Source organism: Oncorhynchus kisutch, linkage group LG22 (genome assembly GCF_002021735.2).
Source record: "Oncorhynchus kisutch isolate 150728-3 linkage group LG22, Okis_V2, whole genome shotgun sequence".
In the NCBI taxonomy this organism is placed as follows: domain Eukaryota; kingdom Metazoa; phylum Chordata; class Actinopteri; order Salmoniformes; family Salmonidae; genus Oncorhynchus; species Oncorhynchus kisutch.
Window position 1 is genome coordinate 23,983,546 of NC_034195.2, and position 26,442 is coordinate 24,009,987.

The 26,442-nt window shown below is 42.4% G+C and overlaps 1 protein-coding gene across 3 annotated transcripts; it reads left to right on the plus strand.

The window, feature by feature from the left end:
* Positions 1-4,140: 4,140 nt before the first annotated feature.
* Positions 4,141-26,442, plus strand: siah1 (siah E3 ubiquitin protein ligase 1). Of its 3 annotated transcripts, XM_020456669.2 has the most exons (4): positions 4,163-4,341; positions 8,322-8,387; positions 16,226-16,282; positions 24,596-26,442. In XM_020456669.2, exons 3-4 carry the CDS (start codon positions 16,273-16,275, stop codon positions 25,444-25,446), a joined length of 861 nt encoding a protein of 286 aa, XP_020312258.1. In that variant the 5' UTR covers positions 4,163-4,341; positions 8,322-8,387; positions 16,226-16,272; the 3' UTR covers positions 25,447-26,442. The 3 variants fall into 3 exon arrangements, with proteins under 3 accessions (XP_020312257.1, XP_020312258.1, XP_020312256.1); XM_020456668.2 differs by lacking the exon at positions 8,322-8,387 and having other exon boundaries at positions 4,141-4,341; XM_020456667.2 differs by lacking the exons at positions 4,163-4,341; positions 8,322-8,387 and adding an exon at positions 11,011-11,792.

The window sequence follows — 26,442 nt, forward strand, 5'->3', positions numbered from 1 at the left end:
CAGGTGGAACACATCCTTAACTTGTGCCTTTTTTCAATGCTTAATTGAATGTCATTGAGAAAACAGGAAGGTGTCATTTTTTCTGAATTTAAAAGAAACACAATAAGTAATCATCTAGTTTTTCAAAAGTATCTGTAATCGGATTACAATATTTTAGCTGTAATGTATTACAGATACTTTTGGAAAACTAGATGATTATTTTGGACAGGTAACTATCTCAACCCGGCACAGCCAGAAGAGGACTGGCCACCCCTCAGAGCCTGGTTCCTCTCTAGGTTTCTTCCTACGTTCTTGCCTTTCTAATGGATTATGACATCTTTCTGTTTTCTCAATGACATTCAATTCAGCATTGAAAAAAGCCCCAAGTTTAAGTATGTTGCACCTGAGCGAGTCTGACCACAAGTCAGAGACCACTATGATGACACATCAAATGTGTTTGATGGATCCTTTTTGTCCTCTTCTAATGCCTCTTTTTTATTTTATTTCACCTTTATTTAACCAGGTAGGCTAGTTGAGAACAAGTTCTCATTTACAACTGCTACCTGGCCAAGATAAAGCAAAGCAGTGCGACACAAACAACAACACAGAGATACACATGGAATAAACACAGTCGTAAACGTACAGTCAATAACACAATAGAAAAGTCTATATACAGTGCCTTGCGAAAGTATTCGGCCCCCTTGAACTTTGCGACCTTTTGCCACATTTCAGGCTTCAAACATAAAGATATAAAACTGTATTTTTTTGTGAAGAATCAACAACAAGTGGGACACAATCATGAAGTGGAACGACATTTATTGGATATTTCAAACTTTTTAAACAAATCAAAAACTGAAAAATTGGCCGTGCAAAATTATTCAGCCCCTTTACTTTCAGTGCAGCAAACTCTCTCCAGAAGTTCAGTGAGGATCTCTGAATGATCCAATGTTGACCTAAATGACTAATGATGATAAATACAATCCACCTGTGTGTAATCAAGTCTCCGTATAAATGCACCTGCACTGTGATAGTCTCAGAGGTCCGTTAAAAGCGCAGAGAGCATCATGAAGAACAAGGAACACACCATGCAGGTCCGAGATACTGTTGTGAAGAAGTTTAAAGCCGGATTTGGATACAAAAAGATTTCCCAGGCTTTAAACATCCCAAGGAGCACTGTGCAAGCGATAATATTGAAATGGAGGGGGAGTATCAGACCACTTCAAATCTACCAAGACCTGGCCGTCCCTCTAAACTTTCAGCTCATACAAAGAGAAGACTGATCAGAGATGCAGCCAAGAGGCCCATGATCACTCTGGATGAACTGCAGAGATCTACAGCTGAGGTGGGAGACTCTGTCCATAGGACAACAATCAGTCATATATTGCACAAATCTGGCCTTTATGGAAGAGTGGCAAGAAGAAAGCCATTTCTTAAAGATATCCATAAAAAGTGTTGTTTAAAGTTTGCCACAAGCCACCTGGGAGACACACCAAACATGTGGAAGAAGGTGCTCTGGTCAGATGAAACCAAAATTGAACTTTTTGGCAACAATGCAAAACGTTATGTTTGACGTAAAAGCAACACAGCCCATCACCCTGAACACACCATCCCCACTGTCAAACATGGTGGTGGCAGCATCATGGTTTGGGCCTGCTTTTCTTCAGCAGGGACAGGGAAGATGGTTAAAATGGATGGGAAGATGGATGGAGCCAAATACAGGACCATTCTGGAAGGAAACCTGATGGACTCTGCAAAAGACCTGAGACTGGGACGGAGATTTGTCTTCCAACAAGACAATGATCCAAAACATAAAGCAAAATCTACAATGGAAGGGTTCAAAAATAAACATATCCAGGTGTTAGAATGGCCAAGTCAAAGTCCAGACCTGAATCCAATCGAGAATCTGTGGAAAGAACTGAAAACTGCTGTTCACAAATGCTCTCCATCCAACCTCACTGAGCTCGAGCTGTTTTGCAAGGAGGAATGGGAAAAAATGTCAGTCTCTCGATGTGCAAAACTGATAGAGACATACCCCAAGCGACTTACAGCTGTAATCGCAGCAAAAGTATTAACTTTAGGGGGCTGAATAATTTTGCACGCCCAATTTTTCCGTTTTTGATTTGTTAAAAAAGTTTGAAATATCCAATAAATGTCGTTCCACTTCATGATTGTGTCCCACTTGTTGTTGATTCTTCACAAAAAAATACAGTTTTATATCTTTATGTTTGAAGCCTAAAATGTGGCAAAAGGTCGCAAAGTTCAAGGGGGCCGAATACTTTCGCAAGGCACTGTACAGTGTGTGCAAATGAGGTAAGATTAGGGAGGTAAGGCAATAAATAGGCCGTTGTGGCAAAATAATTACAATATAGCAATTAAACAATGGAGTGATAGATGTGCAGAAGATCAATGTGCAAGTAGAGATAGGGCAGTGCAAAAAAATTATAATAACAATATGGGGATGAGGTAATTTGATGGGCTATTTACAGATGGGCTATGCACCGGTGCAATGATCTGTGAGCTGCTCTGACAGCTGATGCTTAAAGTTAGTGAGGGAGATATGAGTCTCCAGCTTCAGTGATTTTTGCAATTCGTTCCAGTCATTGGCAGCAGAGAACTGTAAGGAAAGGCGGCCAAAGGAGGAATTGGCTTTGGGGGTGACCAGTGAAATATACCTGCTGGAGCGCATGCTATGGGTGGGTGCTGCAATGGTGACCAATGAGCTGAGATAAGGTGGGGCTTTACCTAGCAAAGACTTATAGATGACCTGGAGCCAGTGGGTTTGGCGACGAATATGAAGCGAGGGCCAGCCAACGAGAGCATACAGGTCGCAGTGGTGGGTGGTACATAGGGCTTTGGTGACAAAACGGATGGCACTGTGATAGACTGCATCCAGTTTGCTGAGTAGAGTGTTGGAGGCTATTGTGTAAATGACATCGCCGAAGTCAAGGATCGGTAGGATAGTCAGTTTTACGAGGGTATGTTTGGCAGCATGAGTGAAGGATGCTTTGTTCCGAAATAGGAAGCCAATTCTAGATTGGATTTTGGATTGGAGATGCTTAACATGAGTCTGGAAGGAGAGTTTACAGTGTATCCAGAGACCTAGTTATTTGTAGTTGTCCACATATTCTAGGTCAGAACCGTCCAGAGTAGTAATGCTAGATGGGTGGGCAGGTGCGGGCAACGATCGGTTGAAGAACATGCATTTAGTTTTTCTTGCATTTAAGAGCCACGGAAGGAGAGTTGTATGGCATTGAAGCTTGTCTGGAGGTGAGTTAACACAGAAGGGCCAGAAGTATACAGAATGGTGTCATCTGCGTAGAGGTGAATCAGAGAATCACCAGCAGCAAGAGCGACATCATTGATGTATACAGAGAAAAGAGTCAGCCCGAGAATTGAACACTGTGGCACCCCCATAGAGACTGCCAGAGGTCCGGACAACAGGCCCTCCGATTTGACCCACAGAACTCTGTCTGAGAAGTAGTTGGTGAACTAGGCGAGGCAGTCATTTGAGAAACCAAGGCTGTTGAGTCTGCCGATAAGAATGCGGTGATTGACAGAGTCGAAAGCCTTGGCCAGGTCGATGAACACGGCGGCACAGTATTGTCTTTTATCGATGGAGGTTATGATATCGTTTAGGACCTTGAGCGTGGCTGGGAAACCAGATTGCATAGCGGAGAAGGTACGGTGGGATTCGAAATGGTCGGTGATCTGTTTGTTAACTTGGCTTTCGAAGACCTTAGAAAGGCAGGGTAGGATAGATATAGGTCTGTAACAGTTTTTAAGGGGAAAGTAAATCAGATTACATTACTGAGTTTGGGTAATCCAAAAGTTACGTTGCTGATTACAATTTTGGACAGGTAACTAGTAACTGTAACGGATTACATTTAGAAAGTAGCCTACCCAACCTTAACACAGCATAGCCATAGGCCTATTTTTTTCTTCTTCCATTTCCACTTTTCAATTTAAATTACTGTGGTTCCATTACAGGAGAATGAGTGGTTTAGTAGCCCAAGTAAATTCAGAGATTGGTAGACTAAGCTCACAAATAAAGCAGAATACCATGTTAGCTGCTACTGTTTGCATACTGTAAAGATTTTTTTCATGACGCCTACTACAACCATTAGTGCGTTCATGTAGTTAAAGCGCGTGCTCCTTTGCGCCGCTCTGGTGAGAAACTATTTCAACAACCGTGCGCGGTCACGAGACCGGTGAGTACTTGGACGACAGTCGTCTCGTCTCCAGTACAACGCGAATGTGGAAACACTGTAGGTAAAGAGTGAAGGACTGTAGAATTGGAGTGGAATCCCTTGTGGATTACGTCGCAGTAGCTAGCTACAATATAAAAAGGACATTTCATCCAAGGTAAGTAGTGCGGATGTTTTACCGGGATGTACTCGAAAAACAACACCGATGCTAACGTTGTTACATAGCCATCTTCATAATAGCATGTTCAGCTAACTGTTAACGTTAGATAGCTACCGTTAGCTACTTCACGTCGTAAACTAGATATGCTGGCTAACGTTAAATTATCTGGTAAACTATCTAACTAGATATGTGGATGGTTAAGTGATAATTCCGGTCACCACATCGGAGGCTTTGTTGTACCTAGTTAGCTACTGTACTGTAGCTAGGTCAGAATACCTAACTGATGTTGGCTAGCTACATGATTCGAGTAGGCCGCGCTCTCTACTACTAAACAACTAGCTAACGTTACAGTAACTGGCTAGTAAGATTGCTGGCTCCCATGTCGTGCCAAAATTGGCTCAATTCATGCAATTTGCCGAATTTGTCAGCTAACGTTAACTTTACCTAGTTTACACAGCAAGTGAACATTTTGCGGTTTTGTGAAGCAATGTTGGATAACTAGCTGCTAGCGGACATTGATTTGTTTATGTTGTAACGTTAGCTACGCTAACCGTTAGCGCATACGTTTGCTATGGTGACGACATCGTCTCAGCAGATTTGTTCGCAGAGTCTGGGCCTCCGTAGCTAGCTAGTTGAATATACATACCTTGCAACTCTGCTTGTTTGCTAAAGCGCTGTCTTTGAATGTCAAACATGTCTGAAGTTAGCGATGTCAGTACTACGCTGACATGAATGGGACTGATTTGATTGTAGACTAGTTGTGCCAATACTACACATTTCTGATAATCCCATGCAAAACAGTAGCGCAGATTTAGCATGATTTCAATAAGTAAATATTATGTCATTTCAGATACAGTAGGTGAGTGGAGCCTCACGATATCTCTCAAATGCCACCATTAATTTGATATTTGAGTGATATAAAAATCAACTATACCTGGAAAGTACGAGTGTTTTAGGTTAATTTCCCATCCTGTCAACATTGTTTTTAAGTGTTGAATCGGTGCTGACAGACATAATAGGCCACATTGATGGACCACATCAGATTGGATAGCTAGCTGATAACAGATCACGTCAATATGGCTAGTTAACAAGCTCACTTTCAGCGGATAAATTAGATGGCTCTTTCCAAATATTGTTTGATTTGCTTGCTATTTATAGTGGTGATGGCAGTAGTCCAACTGACAACTTTGCCCAGAAGGAAGACTTGCTGAGGTCAAGTCCTTTCCAAAAGCCTAATCTCTGAAGCAAGCTAAATGACACCTTGTTTGCTTAGCTAGATAGGTTTCTGAAGTTACATGATCAGTTGATGTTTACTGATTGAAAAGCATGCAGTTGCTTGCTGTATAACTCTGAGATGGTTAAATGTGGAATAATGGTTCATGTGTAGTTCTTACTATGCTCTTCGAGAGGTGACGTTAAAACCAAATAGTTATAACCTTCATTTAACAATCCCATGAATGGCACATAGTTGTCAATGGGTTTTTAGCAGTTTTCGGGGGGCAAGGAGAACCCCAGCTCTGCAAAAACCATTGACGACTACAAACCTTCTAACTCTGTATTGATAATGGCAGAGTAAAATGGATGCGATCGAGGTCGACCAAAACAATGGAAATGCGTGGGGGAAAGATCCTGAATCTCCTCATGCTCCCCGAGCACAATTCACCAACATGTAGGCTGTAGTTGAGGTTAAAATATAGTATAATGCTTGTATGACAGTCAACCCCAATACATGTTCATGTTGTCACCAATCAAGTTTATTACAGTTAAAAAAAGACTGACTACCACCACCTGATTTCTGTATGCTAGTTATGCTACCAATTTATACTAATGGGAGTTAGCATTTATTAAGCATTTCTTCTAAATCTGAAAAGGGACAACTTCTAAATGTTATGCAGCCAAATATCCAAATCAGACATTGGTAACCATATTTTGGGCCTGTTACAATACATCAATCATGACAGATTTGACGAATATCCACTTTGTTAGATCAGATTTGCTGAATGTGCCAATGCGGTGTCCTTCTGACGGTCTGCATCTTACCTGGCTGCTGATTTTATTTTAAAATAAAGAATGTAACTCGGGCTACTTTATCGAGTCATACATGTCAACTAGCTACAGATTGTTACACCCGATAATGTGACATAACCAAAGATTTTTGGTATCCAATACTGGGCAATAAAGGATAGGTACTGTTTGGTTTAGCACAGAAAATGTACTACCAACCTTAACTTGGTGATACTGTCTTCGTTCTCGATTCGGCCAAACATGTACACTACATATTTGGCCACCTGCTTGTCGAACATCCCATTCCAAAATCATGGGCATTAAAATGGAGTTGGTCCCCCCTTTGTTATAACAGGCTCCACCCTTCTGGGAAGACTTTGCACTACATGTTGGAACATTTCTGCAAGGACAGGCATTAGTGAGGTCAGGCACTACTGTTGGGCGATTAGGCCTGGTTCCCAGTCGTCCCAATTCATCCCAAAAGTGTTCGATGGGGTTGCGATCAGGGCTCTGTGCAGACCAGTCATGTTCTTCCACACCATTCTTGACACACCATTTCTGTATGGACCTCGCTTTGTGCACTGCCAGATGAACTTCGCAGTCCGGTTCTGTGAGCTTGTGTGGTCTACCACGTCGTGGCTGAGCAGTTGTTGCTCCTTGACATTTCCACAATAACAGTACTGACTGGGGCAGCTCTAGCAGGGCAGAAATGTGATGAACTGACTTGTTGGAAAGGTGGTATTCTATGATGGTGCCATGTTGAAAGTCACTGAACTCTTCAGTACAGGCTATTCTGCTGTCAATGTTTGTCTATGGAGATTGCATGGCGGTGTGCTCAATTTTATACACCTGTCAGCAACGGGGGTGGCCGAAGTAGCCAAATCCACAAATTTGAATGGGTTTCCACATACACTACATGGCCAAAAGTATCTTCTAAAATCTTCATGTCCAGTTGAAGGTGGATCGTTTGTATAAAAAAAAAGCGACTTTATTGAATTCTATTTTTTGCTTTGATGTAATCCCAAAGTATGCATGTCGCCATCTTGTATTTTCACGTCTTCTCTCATTGATTGAGACAGGTGGGTCCACCCCAAAGTGTTGCATGTCTTGACACTGACCTATGTCGATCAGTGAGTGAAGAATTTAAATCGACAAGATGGCCACGCCATGGAGGAACCTATTTTATTTTAATAATGGCGCATTTTCTAAGTGAAAACAAACTACATGCAACGGGACACTGACATTTTAAATACATGTTTAGCTGAATCGAACGAATATGGTATCTCCAATACCGAGGTTTTGTATAGGCCAACCTGTAACGCCCAGTAAGGGATACCAAAATCTTTGGTTATATCACATTATCAGGTGTACATTCTGTAGCTACATGTCTATGTATTTCAAGGAAACTGGTTGTTCAAAGGAGCTGTTTGCAAATCGAGCTAGTGTAGGTAGGTATGTTGTGATTTGTTGATAAACTACTTGCAGAATTGTTTCTGATTTCCTTAGGTCCTTGATTGGATGTAATTGTGCACTGCATCCATCTCATGTCCAATGTATCAACTACGACAGAACCGTTTCCTTGTGTAATGTTTGTGTGATTTAGTTAGCCAAAGCATAACCTTATTTTTAGGACTACTGTTTCAGGCATCTGTTGGTTGGAAACAATGCACCAAAGACTGCCAGTATTGATAGTGTCTTATGACTGGCCTGGGTTTAATAAATGAAATGGCTGACTGCCTGGTTCATGACTGTAGTAGCCTGTCCTGTTGCTCCCTGACTTGCTGGCAGCTGCACATGTATAGTGAATTGAACATAGTGACAGGCGGACAGCTGTCTCTAGCAGCAGGAGGTCCAGTTTGGTAACTCACTCACTGGCTCTCAAACAGTGAGGGAATTCTATATACCTTGAAAGTGCTCTGTCTGTCTGCCTCTTTTAATTCTCTCTAAATCAGAATCTCTCTCCTGCATCATAGGTTGGCTTAATGAACATGCTACTGGATGTGTGTGTTTTGCAGAAGCGTGGGCTGGATGTTTTGAAGGTGGGTGTTTCTGCCTTCAGATTCCAACCCTCAATGTAACTTTTCCATGGCAACACATGCTTCTGCTTATAATGCTCTTCTGCCCAGGGTGAGTTGGCTGCTTTGCCCAGGCTGCTCTTGTATACCAGGAAGTTGAGTGAATAAATACTCTGTTTCTGGGGTTGAGCAAACTTCTGTATATAGCAAACTATTATTATATTTTTGCGAAGGGGGTGTCACAAAGCAGGCTACTTTTTTTGCAGTCAAAATGTTAGCTTAGCGCTATCTAAAACTGTTTGTGGGCGGCATAGTTTCCTGTCCTGTCAGTAAAACAATTAGTTAATTTGTGTTCTTGCTTCTAGATGAGTTATTTTTCCCTCTTGTGAGGCGAGGAGAGTTGTGTGTTGGTTTACTCTGCCATGGAAGGAGGTTTGCCTGTGCTTTCTTTGAGTAGGTGGAGTGGGTTGTCACTGCAGCTGTTTACATGGAAGGTGTGTTTCTATGGATGCATTCAAGAGTGAAAATAGGCTAGTCCACTCTGTCTGATCAGGCTACTGCAATGCCTTTGTCAGTGTCTTTCACTTATTGTCAAGGTGTGTTCTTTGTGGTAAACCCAAGGTACATTTCCACTGGGCTACCTGTTTTGCATCCTGCTGGCTGTGAGTTCAATGCATCCTGTCCTTTTCCGGTGTTTACAGCTTGGATGTAGCCTAAATATTATGACACATTTAAGATGGAAATGCATGTGCCACTTCCCTCCCTTTCAGTAATAAGCTTGACAAGGTTTTTAAAATTAATATTATTTTAAACTAAGAGGTAGGCTATATCCAAATGACTGTAAATGTGGCTTTAATAGTCATTATACTGTAAGAGCTACCCTTTTGCCTGCTGTTTTATGTGCTCTGCCTGGCACCTGCCTCTTTGAGTAACCTTTTGTTCACCAGCCTGTTAAAGGATGCCAAAGAATAGGCTCCTGCTTTTAGTAGTTAGAATACCTCTGTCTGGCCTCCTGAGTGGCGCAGTGGTCTAAGGCACTGTATCGCTGTGACACTAGAGATCCTGGTTGGAGTCCAGGCTCGACCCGGGAGACCCACGGGGCGGTGCGCAATTGGCCCAGTGTTGTCTGGGTTAGGGGAGGGTTTGGCTGGCAGGGATGTTCTTGTCCCATCACACACTAGCGACTCCTGTGGCTGGCCGGGCACAATGCATGCTGACACGGTCGCCAGGTGTACAGTGTTTCCTCTGACACATTGGTGCGGCTGGCTTCCAGGTTAAGCGGGTGTTGTGTCAAGAAGCAGTGCGGCTTGGCTGGGTCCTGTTTCGGGGGATGCCCGGCTCTCGACCTTCGCCTCTCCTGAGTCCGTACGGGAGTCGCAGTGATGGGACAAGACTGGTAGTTACAATTAGATACCACAAAAAAGGGGGGAAATAAAAAAGGATGTCTGTCTGTACATTTTAGCAAGCACTCTTATCCAGAGCGACTTACATTCGTGCATTCATCTTACATTGTCTCACCTAGTAATCTTATCGCAATCTAGCAAGTACATTACTTTCAAATGTTACTCAGGGAGGGAAGGGCAGTGAATGTGCTTTCTGCCTAGTCTATCGACAGTTTATTAGTATTGTTAGCTTGGTAATGAGGTCAGTATAGAATACATGGTAAAGTATTGTTGCTGTCCTAGCACTTAATGAGATTTTACGATATACCGTCATACCTGTTGCTGAAACCTATTTCGACACATTTGGTCTAAGTTTGTCTGAATGATTGAGACCAATGGCCTCTATAATACCTGTACTTTAACTTCTAAGGATTGCTCTCAAAGACCGGGCATGTCTCTGAATAATTTCATTGGAAGTCTATTTGGATTAGAAAAGATACAGTAGCTACAACGGTTACATTGCCACAATCCATGACTAGGGCTGGCACAATTCCTGTAGAACTGTACCCGACAGTTATGGGTGCAGACCATCATGAGAATAAAATAACCGGCAGAACCATTTTTTGTGTGTTTGGAACGAACTGAAGACTGGATGCCCGGCATTTGTGCGGTTTGAGTCTGTTTCTGCTGTAACAGACTCTATAACGTGATCAAACTTTGTTGCTCCTTGCCTGAAACAAGCAAGGTGTTGTAGCAAATGAGTCTATAGTTGCCTGGGCAACATCCCCTCCCTGCAGCAGTAGCACATGCATTCAGGAACAGAGGAGAAAATGGTTGGAACGGTGACTGCGGAAATGACCAATAAGTCATCCAAAATTCCATGACTGTCACTGCCCTGTCCATGCTCAGAGAGTGTGTGTGTGTGTGTGTGTGAGGTTATGAAGTATTTTTGGTATCAACTCTGAATATTGTGCTGTGCATTTGTAATGTATACTCTGACTTGTGTTTGTGATTAGGGTGTCTACTCTACTGTGAGGCTGTTTTTGGGACTGTGTGTCACTGAGTAAGTAAGGGTACTTGTGTGTTCTCCAGCTCTCAACTCTCTCCAGTTTCTTTGTCTAGTCTGCATGGTCAGAGGAAGGGAGGGAAGCAGGCAGGACGGTGTTAGCCCAGCTGGAGGTGGAGCTGCCAGAGCTGTAATCTGAGAAGGGCCCCACTCCCCAGAAAGAGGGTGGGGGAGAGCGTGAGCATGCGCTCTCCAGTCTGACATTGGACTCCTTAGCCTACAGGGAGCAGTGCAGGCGTCAGGCAAGGGGGACTGCTCTATGGTGCTCAGCCAGGACTGTCTGTTTCACCCTAATACCTGCCTCTCGCCGCCTTCTCCACTGACTGACTGGATCACTCAGAAGATAGTGACCGAGCAGGGAGTGGTTACCTAGACTAGGGCTTTCAAGAGAAGAACACTGCCAGTGTTTCCTTAGCTTCCTCTTCAACGTGCTCCATTTCTTTCCCTGGCTGGGCTGCCTGCTTGCCGCGGAGCTGGATATACTTGTGTAACATTCCTGGATTACAGCTACGTGTTATTAAAAAAAAAATATATATATATATATATATATATTTGTTATTTTATTCTCTATTTGGGCCCCTCCTACCCGTGGCTCCTCCACCCTTCCTTGTGGCCTTTTCCTGGGCTGCACTTTAAAGAGGATTAAGACTACAGCCTCCTGCCCTCTGCCGTGCTGGTGAAAGAAGTGCCTGAATCGGAGTCTCTGGCTCTGTTTGAGGCGTCCAGCCCGCCAAGGTGTCTGGCCCTGGACCCCCTCTGTTTTCTGATGGGAGTTAAAGTAGAGACCTAGGGAGAGCGACGGGAAAGGATCTGCCCTCTGTTATGGGCTGTTTTTGTTCCTATGGAAAAACCGCGATGAAGAGTTCCCTCACACTCTCCCTATGTCGGGCAGAGCTAATGTTCAGCCCATGAACTCATGGAAGGGGGTGCTCAAGCTCTTCACATGCATAGCTTCTAGAACAACTGCCAACAAACCTAAAGGTAAAATGTCCTATTTGCATACTCGGTGGCTCATAAATATTGCTCTGCTCATTTTCTGTGAGAATGTCTGTTGGAATGTTTGCCCCCTTTCCCCTTGCGCCTCCTATACCCGAGGTGCAACTGTGGTGTCATAAATACCTACCGGTGTTCACTTCTGTCCAGTAATGGCTTTGTTTTCTGCAAGGCACTGCAGATCCTAAGAATGGCAGGGCATTTTTTGTATACTTTGTATATGCAGGGGTGTGAGAGAGACTGGACATGAGTGGAGAACAAAGAATGGCATGTTTTGTTAAGTAGAAATGCTTTTGTTTTTCTGACCCTCTGTACAAACATACTGAACAATTGTCATGGTTGCCAACTCTGTCGTTGTCTCCCTCTGTTGTGTTTTGGATGTTATGCTGCTTTGAAGTGGTGTGTGTGTGTGTGTGTGTGTGTGTGTGTGTGTGTTCCTCTCCTCTGCAGCAGTGTGGAGGGCACATGCAGACGGCGTGTTTGATAGTAAACAGCAGCCGGAGTTTACAGAAAGGGGGCAGGCAGAGACTCGCCGCCTCTACTAGGCCACGCTTACTCAAAGCCAGGCACCTACATGGAGGCAGCTGCTGATACACATGATAGTGTTTGTTTTGGGTTTAGCCTACATCTGCTAGATTCTGGTGCTCCTTACCGGCCGTCATCTTAGAGAAGTCCTATTTTAACGAGGTAGTGACGTGAATTCATAGATTTACCCTACACAAAGACTACATGATTCAACAAATGTGCTAGACCGGAAGAAGTTTAAATGATAAAACAACCAATCTGACATGAGTTCTGTGCAGAGATTTGGATCCATATTAAGACTATATGCCATTTAGAAGAAGCTTTTATCCAATGTGGCTTACAGACTTGTGCATACATTATTCGTGCAGATGCTCCTGTGCATTGAACCCACTAGAGGTCGACGGATTATGATTTTAACGCCAATACCGATTATTGGAGAACCAAAAAAAAGCCGATACTGATTTAATCGGACGATTAAAAATTATTATTATTATTTTTAAATCTAACGATTTAATCGGTATTGGCTTTTTTTTGGTCCTCCAATAATATATATTTTTTATTTTATTTTTTGTAATAATGACCATTACAACAATACTGAATGAACACTTATTTTAACTTGATATAATACATCAATAAAATCAATTTAGCCTCAAATAAATAATGAAACCTGTTCAATTTGGTTTAAATAATGCAAAAACAAAGTGTTGGAGAAGAAAGTAAAAGTGCAATATGTGCCATGTAAAAAAAAAAAGCTAACGTTTAAGTTCTTTGCTCAGAACATATGAAAGCTGGTGGTTCCTTTTAACATGAGTCTTCAATATTCCAAGGTAAGAGGTTTTAGGTTGTAGTTAATATAGTATTTATAGGACTATTTCTCTCTATACGATTTGTATTTCATATACCTTTGACTATTGGATGTTCTTATAGGCACTTTAGTATTGCCAGTGTAACAGTATAGCTTCCATCCCTCTCCTTGCCACTACCTGGGCTCGAACCAGGAACACATCGACAACAGACACCATCGAAGTAGCTTTACCCATGCAGAGCAAGGGGAACAACTACTCCAAGTCTCGGAGCGAGTGCGGTTTGAAAAGCTATTAGCGCGCACCCCGTTAACTAGCTAGCCATTTCACATCGGTTACACCAGCCTAATCTCGGGAGTTGATAGGCTTGAAGTCATAAACAGCGCAATGCTTGAAGCACAATGAAGAGTTGCTGGCAAAACGCACAAAAGTGCTGTTTGAGTGAATGCTTACTAGCCTGCTGGTGCCTACCATCGCTCAGTCGGACTGCTCTATCAAATCATAGACTTAATTATAACATAATAACACACAGAAATACGAGCCTTTGGTCATTAATATGGTCGAATCCGGAAACGATCATTTAAAAAACAAAACATTTATTCTTTCAGTGAAATATGGAACAGTTCTGTATTTTATCCAACGGGTGGCATCCATCAGTCTAAATATTCCAGTTACATTGCACAACCTTCAATGTTATGTCATAATTACATAAAATTCTGGCAAATTAGTTCGCAATGAGCCAGGCTGCCAAAACTGTTGCATATACCCTGACTCTGCGTGCAATGAACGCAAGAGAAGTGACACAATTTCACCTGGTTAATATTGCCTGCTAAACTGGATTTCTTTTAGCTAAATATGCAGGTTTAAAAATATATACTTCTGTGTATTGATTTTAAGAAAGGCATTGATGTTTATGGCTAGGTACACGTTGGAGCAACGACAGTCCTTTTTCGCGAATGCGCATCGCATCGATTATATGCAACGCAGGACACGCTAGATAAACTAGTAATACCATCAACCATGTGTAGTTATCACTAGTGATTATGATTTGATTCGTTTTTTTATAAGATGAGTTTAATGCTAGCTAGCAACTTACGTGAATGCAGTAAGAAGCCAACGTAACAGGCAGTCCTTGTGAGGCAGGTGGTTAGAGCGTTGGACTAGTTAACCGTAAGGTTGCAAGATTGAATCCCTGGGCTGACAAAGTAAAACATCCATGCATCTCATACCATTTTAAAGCTATTCTCGTTAATCCCACCACAGTGTCCGATTTCAAATATGCTTTACAGCAAAAGCACCACAAACGATTGTTTCCAGCTAAAGAGAGTTTCAAAAAGCAGAAAATAGATCAAATTAATCAGTAACCTTTGATCATCAGATGACACTAATAGGACTTCATGTTACACAATACATGTATGTTTTGCATATTTATCAAAATGAGTTTACATTGGCGCGTTAGTCACTAGTTCCAAAAACATCCAGTGATTTTTGCATAGCCACATCATTCAACAGAAATACTCCTCATAAATGTAGATGATAATACACATGGAATTATAGATATACCTCTCCTTAATGCAACTGCTGTGTCGGATTTCAAAAAAACTTTACGGAATAAGCCAGCCATGCAATAATCTGAGACGGCGTTCAGAACATAAACAAATTACATGATAAATATTTCCTTACCTTTGATCTACATCAGAAAGCACTCCAGGAATCCCGAGTCCACAATAAATGTTTTTTTTTATCAAAAAGTTATTACCGGTCGAAGAAACATTTCAAACTAAGTACAGAATCTATCATTAGGATGTTTTTAACATATAGCTTCAATAAAGTTCCAACCGGAGTACTCCTTGTCTTCGTGAGCAATGGAACGCAAGTGACTGCCATGAGGAATAAGCATGATCAGAAAATGGCTGACTGCCAGACACCTGACTGCTATCATTCACTGCTATCATTTCTGTGATTTGGCGTTTTCATAAAGCACATAGCAGAAGTGGAATATGTGGGAGGGAGGGGGACCATTTTGGTTATGTACTAGTATGTTGTGGATAATTTATGAAGTTGTTTCTAATTTATTTTTGTATTTTTTGCTATCATTCACTCCCACAACACCATAAAGTCTCATAATTTCTATTGATGGTTGACATCTAGTGGAACCCCTAGGCAGGGCAACATCATTAATATCTCAAGGGGATTTCATTGGGGACTCTGGTGAATACATACAAAGCTCAGATTTGACTTCCTGTTTTGATTTCAACTCAGGATTTTGCCTGCCATATGAGTTCTGTTATACTCAGACATCGTTCAAACAGTTTTAGGAACTTCAGAGTGTTTTCTATCCAATACTAATAATAATATGCATATATTAGCGACTGAGGAGCAGGCCGTTTACTTTAGGCACCTTATTCATCCAAGCTATTCAATACTGCCCCCCCCCCAGCCATAAGAGTTAATCGGTCGACCTCTAGAACCCACTGTCCTGGCATTCCAAGCGCCACACTCTACCAACTGAGCGACAGAGGACCACAATCAAAACCTCAATCAGTGGACTGATTTCGTCAAATATTTCCATGTTAGTGTCAGTCAGGATGTAGCCAGTTGTTGTAATGTGATAGTAGGCCTAAAGGTTGTGCTGAGAACAGACTGAAGAGGGAAATCGATGCTCCATGTAATGTACTTTGCATTAGTAGTGTTAACCCATTGCATGATGGAAGCAGTGGGTTTCCAGTGGAATGTATGAGGCCAAGAGCGCTCAGTATTGGCACTCTATAGCTAATATGGCTCTAGCCATTACATTTTTGTTTCCACAACTCACTGATTATCACTTAATTTGTATCTGTGCTGTTTGGGGAGGTCTGAGTCAGTCCCCAACACATGTCCACCTTCATACTATAGCTAGAACTGTTGACTATGACCAGCTCTGAATGGTCACCCTGCAGAGAACAGAAGGTGGGCATATGGGCCTTTACAGAACTCTGAGACTGCAGTGGTGTTGATTGATGCGTTTCTATTGCTACCTCAGCTCCATTTGACTTACTTTTTAAGAATTGTTTTTACTCCACTAGTTAACCTCTCTTCTCTCTCCCCTTTCAGAGTTACCCATTTTTCAAGAGAAGAAGAAAGCCTTATTTGGGAATCTTATGGACGAAGGCAAGCAACATTTTCTTTCTCGTGTGTTTGTCTGTGTCCGTGTTTGGGTTAACCCAGGGGAAGCAGCTTGTTTGATAAAGCAGGGGAGGTGTTTGGAGGATTGTAGAGGTCATCTAATGAAGGTTCAGTGAGTGTGATTGGTACATGGAGGAGAGGTCATCACCCTGAGCTGGTTTAGTAATCAACTCCTCTCCATCTGGAGGGACACATTGAGCATCTCGTCCTCGTGTGCCATTCACCCCAGCTTCCCAACACACGGGTCGGGAGGAGAGAGTCCTAACACAACCTAATCCCAACCTACTGTCTGTACCTCCCTCTTGTTTGATTGCCACACAATTTCTCACATGTGCCTTTCCACTGTTTATGGTGAATGTGCTTTGTTCTGATCTCTGCAGTGGCCTCCGCTCAGCTGCTCTTACTCTGGCCTGTACGCCCTAGTTCTAAATCATGAATGTCTATCCTCTTCCTCAGTAGGAGAAATACTCAAGTAGCCAGTTCCTCCAATGCGAATCACTGCAGGCACACCAATTTGTGCACTCTCAGAGCAGTGTTTATGCTCATTATGGCACCAGTCCCATGGGTGTCTGCATTAGTGTTGCACGGTATACCAAAATTAGGTTATTTTTCCGATACTAGAACATAAAATATGGTTCGCTACTAGAATTAGTTTATTTTGGTACTTCTGTCAAATGTGTCTCACGGGTCAAGCCTGTGTATCAGCGCAGCCAACTTATTGCTAACCTGCACTGGGAGTCTGGGTTAACACTTGAATAATGAATGCAACATGGCATGTAGACATGGCTTTCTTATACTGTTCACAAAACAATGTCCATACACGCTAAAATACTTTACAACGCAAGAAGATACCGGTAGCTTCCAGCTTTTTAGGCAAACTTACTTTGCTGGCTGACAGCTAAAGCTAAACTCTGTTCACTGCCCTAGTACTTTGTGACAATGTGCAAACCATAATGTGAAATATGCTGTTTGCCACCAAAAATGTTTAATTCACTTATTCGGTCTCTCTCACGACTCTCCCGAAGGCTGATGCATCATTCGTGGGGGACGACATGTTCACTGTTGCCTTGTCATTTGTAGTCACACAAAATCAGCCAAACAAGCTCAATAACTCAATGCACACTCACTCCTTAGTAAATATTCATTCACCTGTATTGTAGATGGGCCTAGGTTATATTTTGATTTACCTAGTTTATGGTTGGCCACCCTTGATGGCCTGTAAAATATTGCAACATTACAATTACAGCCAAATACTTTATACACAATGATTCCCTCTAGGGATCTAAGTTAAGGTCGTCCTTATAACAATAAAAACATGATATATGTTCAAAACAGATAGCAGAGCCAACATTCATACAACCACTGCACATAAAATAAACTTAACTTAATGTTGTTAGTTTTAGTTCTTCATATTATAAAGCTCAACAATGTGCTGCACATGTTCCAAAATGCAATTATTGAGAACATCAGTCTCAAAAGTCCACTGCATGCGTGAGCGTTTTCATTTGACCGAGATGAAAAATATCCCTTAAATATTAAGAGCGGGGAGATCAAAAGATGCATCACCTAGCATGGGTTACTAATGACTGACATAATACTAGTCTTTGGCAGCTGGGCAATATAAACTTTGATTTTGAAAATAATTTAATTATAATTTAATTTTAACTATTTAATCAGAGTAGGCTATGTTGACAGAATCTGACCTTTTTTAGATGTTAATGTTAATTAATGTTAATGTTAATCAATGTTAATTATCCTTCATTGTATTTGACTGGCGTAAAAATAAAAAGTAATTTATATATTTTTTTTTATGATACTGAACTCAAGATGCCCAATGATTGAACTGACTATTTTTATGGGCTGGATCAAGTACCATTCTGTGACTGGCTAATATGGCTTTTTTTTGTGATACTAAACCTGGGACCAGTATCGAAGTCAAAATTCTGGTATTGTGACAAAACTAGTCTGCATCCAGCCAGACACTGTGGCAGGCAGTACAGACTCTGGGACGAGGGAGTAAAATAGAGGCTGCTGATGCCAAAGCCTCCAGCCTCCTGGAGACAGACTAAAGAGCTGTCTGCATCTCCCTTTTCCCTGTTGCTCTGGAGCACATCACTGCCTTCATGCAGGCTGCAGCAACCCACACACAGGCAGATACTGTTACCGTCACTGCAGACTATTCCTACTAAAGTGCTCACTCACTCACGCCCACACACATACTAAACCTCACACACTTATAGCCCAGACAGCAGCCACCAAGTGCAACTGTTCCATCTCAACAAGCTGCTTTCTCAGCACCCACACATAGCTCTTGTTTTAGCCCTGCTAGTCTTGGCTTTGCCCTGTTGTGTTCTGTGCTAATTTGGTCCACAGATGTTGCTTGTGTGTCCAGAGCAGCTTGCTAAGAGGCCCATCAATAGGTGGAGCTTTATCCAAGCAGATGTGGTCACAGGCAGCCTTAATGACACCTACAGTTGAAGTCTGAAGTTTACATACACCTTAGCCAAATGCATTTAAACTCAGTTTTTCACAATTCCTGACATTCAATCCTAGTAAAAAAATATCCCTGTCTTAGGTCAGTTAGGATCACCACTTTATTTTAAGAATGTGAAATGTCAGAATAATAGTAGAGAATAATTTATTTCATCACGCTGCCAGTGGGTCAGAAGTTTACATGCACTCAATGAGTATTTGGTAGCATTGCCTTTTAATCCCACCACAGTGTCTGATTTCAAAAAGGCTTTACAGCAAAAGCAAACCAAACGATTATGTTAGGTCAGAGCCAAGTCACAGAAAAACAGCAATTTTTCCAGCCAAAGAGTAGTCACAAAAAGCAGAAAGAGAAATTAATCCCTAACCTTTGATCTTCATCAGATGATACTCATAGGGCTTCATGTGATACATGTATGTTTTGTTCGATAAAGTTCATATTGATATCAAAAGATCTGTTTACATTGGCGTGTTACGTTCAGTAGTTCCAAAACATCTGGTGATTTTGCAAAGAGCCACGTCAATTTACAGTAATACTCATTGATAAGATTGCTAAAAGATACAACTATTATGCACGGAATAATAAATAGATACATTTCTCCTTAATGCAACCGCAGTGTCAGATTTCAAAAAAACTTTACGGAAAAAGCACACCATGCTATAATCTGAATACAGCGCACGGAGACCAAAACAACCCAAACAGGTATCCGCCATGTGTAGTCAACAGAAGTCAGAAATAGCATTATATATATTCACTTACCTTTGATCTTCATCAGAATGCACTCCCAGGAATCCCAGTTCCACAATGTTTGTTTTGTTCGATTATGTCCAAATACCTCCTTTTTGTTCGCGCGTTTAGCCCAGTATTCCAAATTCATGACACGTGATCAAGTCGAAAGGTTCCGTTACAGTCCGTAGAAACATGTCAAACGATGTATAGAATCAATCTTTAGGATGTTTTTAACAAATCTTCAATGTTCTAACCGGAGAATTCCTTTTGTCTTCAGAAATACAATGGAACTCCTCAAGCTAACTCTCACGTGAACGTGCGTCACCAGCTCGTGGCTCTCTGGCAGACCTCTGACTCATTCCCTTCTCATTTGCCCCCACTTCACAATAGAAGCATCAAACAAGGTTCTAAAGACTGACATCTAGTGGAAGCCTTAGGAAGTGCAATTTGACCCCATAGACACTGTATTCGATAGGCCAAGAGTTGAAAAACTACAAACTCAGATTTTCCACTTCCAGGTTGGATTCTTTCTCAGGTTTTTGCCTGCCATATGAGTTCTGTTACACTTACAGACATCAACAGTTTTAGAAACTTCAGTGTGTTTTCTATCCAATACTAATAATAATAATATTAGCAACTGGGCCTGAGTAGCAGACTGTTTACTCTCGGCACCTTATTCATCCAAGCTACTCAATACTGCCCCCAGCCCAAAGAAGTTAAATTGTTTAACTTGGGTCAAACATTTTGGGTAGCCTTCCACAAGCTTCCCACAATAAGTTGGGTGAATTTTGGCCCATTCCTCCTGACAGAGCTGGTGTAACTAACTCCGGTTTGTAGGCCTCCTTGCTTGCATACGCTTTTTCAGTTCGGGGCACACATTTTCTATAGGGTTGAGGTCAGGGCTTTGTGATGGCCACTCCAATATCTTGACTTTGTTGTCCTTAAGCCATTTTGCCAGAACTTTGGAAGTATGCTTGGGGTCAATGTCCATTTGGAAGACCCATTTGCGACCAAACTTTAACTTCTTGGCTGATCAGTCTTGATGTTGCTTCAATATATCCACATAATTTTCTTTGCTCGTGATGCCATCTATTTTGTGAAGTGCGCCAGACCCTCCTGCAGCAAAGTGCCCCCACAACATGCTGCCACCCCCGTGCTTCACGGTTTGGGTGGTGTTCTCCGGGTTGCAAACCATTTTTTCCTCCAAATGTAACGATGGTCATTATGGCCAGACAGTTCTATTTTTGTTTCATCAGACCAGAGGACATTTCTCCAAAAAGTACGATCTTTGTTCCCAAGTGCAGTTGCAAACCATAGTCTGGGTTTTTTATGGCAGTTTTGGAGCAGTGGCTTCTTCCTTGCTGAACAGCCTTTCAGGTTATGTCGATATAGGACTTGTTTCACTGTGGATATGGATACTTTTGTACCCGTTTCCTCCAGCATCTTCACAAGGTCCTTTGCTGTTGTTCTGGGATTGATTTGCACATTTCACACCAAAGTACGTTCATCTCCTAGGAGACAGAACGCGTCTCATTCCTGAGCGGTATGGCTGCTGCGTCGTCCCTCGGTGTTTATACTTGCGTGCTATTGTTTGTACAGATGAACATGGTACCTTCAGGGGTTTGGAAATTGCTTCCAAGGATGAATCAGACTTGTGGAGGTCTACAATTTTGTTTCTGGGGTCTTGGCTGATTTCTTTTGATTTTCCCATGAGGTCAAGCAAAGAGGCACTGAGTTTGAAGGTAGGCCTTGAAATACATCCACAGGTACACCTACCATTGACTCAAATGATGTCAATTAGCCTAACAGAAGCTTCTAAAGCCATAACATCATTTTCTGGAATTTTCCAAGCTGTTTAAAGGCAGTCAACTTAGTGTATGTAAACTTCTGACCCACTGGAATTGTGATACAGTGAAATAATCTGTCTGTAAACAATTGTTGGGAAAAATGGATTGTCATGCACAAAGTATATGTCCTAACCAACTTGCCAAAACTAGTTTTAACAATAAATTTTTGGAGTGGTTGAAAAACGCCTTTTAATGACTCAAACGTAAGTGTATGTAAACTTCTGACTTCAACTGTACATGAACAGCTCTGCTGCCCAGTCTACCCCCTCTCTCTGCTTCCCAGCAGTCATTTCCCTCCATTTCACATTTATTTTTTTGTCTGGAGCACAGTGCCTCATGGCTGTCTTCCTGCCTGTCTCTGTGCTGTGGGTTATATAAAGCAGCAGGGCCAGGGGTGGGTCACACCCAGCTCCTGCCAGGCCCAGGGAAAATCCAGCCCTCCCTCCACTCGGCGGGCCATCCCATCCACAAAGGCCTCAACCGCAGCCTGTTACCATGGGAACAGCTGACAGGAAGCAAACTAGTGCTCTGCTCTCGCATCCATCCTAGTCCACATTGCTGTATGGAGTCTTTTTAAAATATTTTTTTTTATGCAACCATGAATCTGTTGCTCTCCTGGGCCAAAAATAGCCTCCAAGGTCTGTGCTTGCCCTTCGCTGGTCAGGTTTTACAGACAGATGGGCATATCACAGAACCTCTAGGCTGACCCTCGGCGGGAGGAAGGGAAGGGCCAATCAGTGTATAGGGCTGCCTGCCTGGACATCCCAGTCAGCCCACTGTACTGGGGCTGTGCTAAGAGAGGAACATGCCATTCTCTCTGGTTGTCAACAGAGAACATCTTCCTAGAGGCCAAAAGACCCCTTGACTTTTTCCACAATTTGAGTTACGTTACAGCCTTGTTCTAAAATTGATTAGTTTTTTTTATTATTATAGAAAACAACAGGTTTTTAGAGATGTTTGCAAATGTATAAAAATAGAAATACCTTATTTACATAAGTATTCAGACACTTTGCTATGAGACTTGAAATTGAGCCCAGGTGAATCCTGTTTCCATTGAGCATCCTTGATGTTTCTACAACTTAATTGGAGTCCACCCGTGGTAAATTAAATTGATTGGACATGATTTGGAAAGGCACACACCTGTCTATATTAGAGGTCGACTGATTATGATTTTTCAACGCCGATACCGATTATTGGAGGACCAAAAAAGCCGATGCCGATATTTATTTGTGAGAATGACAATTACAACAATATTAAATTAACACTTATTTTAACTTAATATAAAACATCAATAAAATCTATTTAGCCTCAAATAAATAATGCAAAAACAAAGTGTTGGAGAAGTAAAAGTGAAATATGTGCCATGTAAAAAAAGCTAACGTTTGAGTTCCTTGCTCAGAACATGAGAACATATGAAAGCCGGTGGTTCCTTTTTAACATGAGTCTTCAATATTCCAAGCTAAGAGGTTTTAGGTTGTTGTTAATATTGTATTTATAGGACTATTTCTCTCTATACCATTTGTATTTCATATACCTTTGACTATTGGATGTTCTTATAGGCACTATAGTATTGCCAGTGTAACAGTATAGCTTCTGTCTCCCCCCTCACCCCTACCTGGGCTCGAACCAGGAACACATCGACAACAGCCACACTCGAAGCATCGTTACCCATCGCTCCACAAAAGCCACGGCGCTTGCAGCGCAAGGAGAATAACTACTCCAAATCTAAAAGCGAGTGACGTTTGAAACAGTTAGCGCACACCCAGCTAACTAGCTAGCCATTTCACATTGGTTACACCAGCCATTAGGCTGATAGGCTTGAAGTCATAAACAGCGCTGTGCTTGCGAAGAGCTGCTGGCAAAACCTACGAAAGTGCTGTTTGAATGATTACGGGCCTGCTGCTGCTCAGACTGCTCTACCAAATCAGACTTAATTATAACATAACACAGAAATACGAGCCTTTGGTCATTTAATATGATCGAATCCGGAAACTATCATTTCGAAAACAAAACGTTTATTTCAGTGAAATACGGAACCGTTCGGTATTTTATCTAACGGGTGGCATCCAAGTCTAAATATTCTTGTTACATTGCACAACCTTCAATGTATGTCATAATTACCTAAAATTCTGGCAAATTAGTTCGCAATGAGCCAGGCAGCCCAAACTGTTGCATATACCCTGACTCTGCATGCAATGAACGCAAGAGAAATGACACAATTTCACCTGGTTAATATTGCCTGCTAAACTGGATCAGTAGTTATAACTAGTGATTTGTGATTGCTAGTTTTTTTTAAAGATGAGTTTAATGCTAGCTAGCAATTTACCTTGGTTCTACTGAATTTGAGTAACAGGCAGGCTACTCGTGGAGTGCAATGATTAGAGCGTTGGACTAGTTAACTGTGCGGTTGCAAGATTGGATCCCCTGAGCTGACAAGGTGAAAATCTGTCTTTCTGCACCTGAACAAGGCAGTTAACCCACAGTTCCTAGGCAGTCATTGAAAATAAGAATGTGTTCTTAACTGACTTTGCCTAGTTAAATGAAAGGTATAAAAAGAAATGTAAATGTAAAAAAATATCCCAAAAAATTGGCGCCCAAAAATACCGATTTCCGATTGTTATGAAAACTTGAAATCGGCGCTAATTAATCGGCCATTCCGATTAATCGGTCGACCTCTAGTCTATATAATGGTCCCTACAGTTGACAGTGCATGTAACTATTTTTACCCTACCCGCTCTTCCTGTATGAATAGAAGGTAGTTGCCAGTAAACTACTGGCACACATGAACAGTAAAAAACCGAAATAAAGCATTCTGTTAGTCTTTCCAAGATACTAGACCCCTCAAATTCAAATCTGGACCTTGAAGCCAGTTCCACTGCTTAAAATCAGGGACTGATTTAATTATCAGGTAGAACAGAAAAGCAGCAGTAGTCTGGACCTCGTAGGGTCAGAGTTCCTGTACTAGATCGTTGTTTTACACACACTTCAATTCCGTTTAAAATTGTTACATGATATTCTTCAGAACATTTGTAGTTTAACATATAGCCCACATGACCTTTGCATGTGAATGAACCATGACTATTGTTTTAAGAATCTGTGATTGGTCAAGCCTCATGGAAACCATTACGTTTGTCCTCACTACATTCACCTATTCTCCTGTCTCCACACCAAATGTATAGTTCATTTATTATCCCGTTGTGTCTAACCCGTGTTCTCCCTGTTTCTCTACAGAAATGAGTCGCCAGACCGCCACAGCGCTGCCCACAGGAACCTCCAAGTGTGCCCCCTCCCAGCGTGTCCCCACCTTGTCCGGCACTACGGCCTCTAACAGTGACCTGGCCAGCCTGTTTGAGTGCCCTGTCTGCTTCGACTATGTGCTGCCCCCCATCCTGCAGTGCCAGAGTGGCCACCTGGTCTGCAGCAACTGCCGGCCCAAGCTCACCTGCTGCCCCACCTGCCGGGGCCCGCTGGGCTCCATCAGGAACCTGGCCATGGAGAAGGTGGCCAACTCTGTGCTGTTCCCCTGCAAGTATGCGTCGTCGGGCTGTGAGGTAACGCTGCCCCACACAGACAAGGCAGAGCACGAGGAGCTGTGTGAGTTCCGGCCATACTCCTGCCCCTGCCCAGGGGCCTCCTGTAAGTGGCAGGGCTCGTTGGACGCGGTCATGCCCCACCTCATGCACCAGCACAAATCCATCACCACACTGCAGGGCGAGGACATCGTGTTCCTTGCCACGGACATTAACCTGCCTGGGGCAGTGGACTGGGTCATGATGCAATCCTGCTTCGGATTCCACTTCATGCTGGTCCTGGAGAAGCAGGAGAAGTACGACGGTCACCAGCAGTTCTTTGCCATTGTGCAGCTGATCGGCACACGGAAGCAGGCAGAAAACTTTGCCTACCGCCTGGAGCTCAACGGGCACCGGCGACGGCTCACCTGGGAGGCCACGCCCCGCTCCATCCATGAGGGCATCGCCACTGCCATTATGAACAGCGACTGCCTAGTGTTTGACACCTCCATCGCGCAGCTGTTCGCTGAGAACGGAAACCTGGGCATCAACGTCACCATATCCATGTGCTGAGGACTGTCAAGTGGACAGCCACTAACACACACACACACACTTTCTCTCTCTCACACACACATACTCGGACACATTTCAGACACTACAGGACACCTGAAGTTGTACCTGGGGGGTTTGGAGGGGGGCAAGATCTTTCCCAGGGAACCTGTTGTCTTGGAACAATGTGATTTAGAACGTTCAGATCGGTTAGATTGATGAAAACAATGGAACTCTATCCCTGGGATTCAATTTTAAGCTTCATTACAATATTAGTTCTATAACTAAAGTAAAGGTATCCTTTTTTTTACCTTAATGTTATGAGAATAATCCAGCATTGCCCCTTGAACTCAGAGCACACACTTCAACAGGTGGGCTCAGTTTGCAGTGGGAAGCTGGCAGAAGGGGCTCAGGGTATAGACACGGTGGGAGGAGTCAATTTGAGGGAGGATGGGGAATAAAAACAACGTATTTTTTGAAGATGTTGCATTTTTCAGCTTAGTCAAAGTGAAACTAACTTCTTTCGGTTCGTTATTGTTTTGGTTTTTAGTTCTGTCCCCCCCCCTCATTGGATGAGAAGAGAAGGTCCTGATATTGTGTGTACAGACATTGGCTGAGACGAAGCTAGTTTGGTCTCTCTCTGGAGCCTAACAGTTTTAGCCTAAACCACTGAATATCTGACCAGGAATGGGGACAATTTCTACAGTTATATTATTATTATTATTATTATTCAATGGAGATTTATCATTATCATTTTTTTGTAAGGACTTTTAATGAATGAAAAAGGCTGTAACCTTGTGGCTAATCTTCAGTGTTTGTAGATAAATTGTGTTCTTTCGAAGACTTCAATGTATTTTATTTTGTAAGTTAGATTTTTCTCTTCGTTTTGTCAGTCTTTGTCTACATTCTGTTTGAGGAGTGGGTGACTCAAAGCCAAACATCTCTGGATACGTAGAACTATTGCTGGTCCCATCATTATTTTGTCATTAAATAAATCTATCTTTTTCATACCTTGTGCAA

Excerpts from the sequence above, each read along its gene's own strand:
- siah1 (XM_020456667.2), top strand. The coding sequence starts at position 11,693 with ATGTCGGGCAGAGCTAATGTTCAGCCCATGAACTCATGGAAGGGGGTG. Across the intron at positions 11,793-16,225 it reads AACTGCCAACAAACCTAAAG|AGTTACCCATTTTTCAAGAG; the intron begins GTAAAATGTCCT and ends CTCCCCTTTCAG. Across the intron at positions 16,283-24,595 it reads TGGGAATCTTATGGACGAAG|AAATGAGTCGCCAGACCGCC; the intron begins GCAAGCAACATT and ends GTTTCTCTACAG.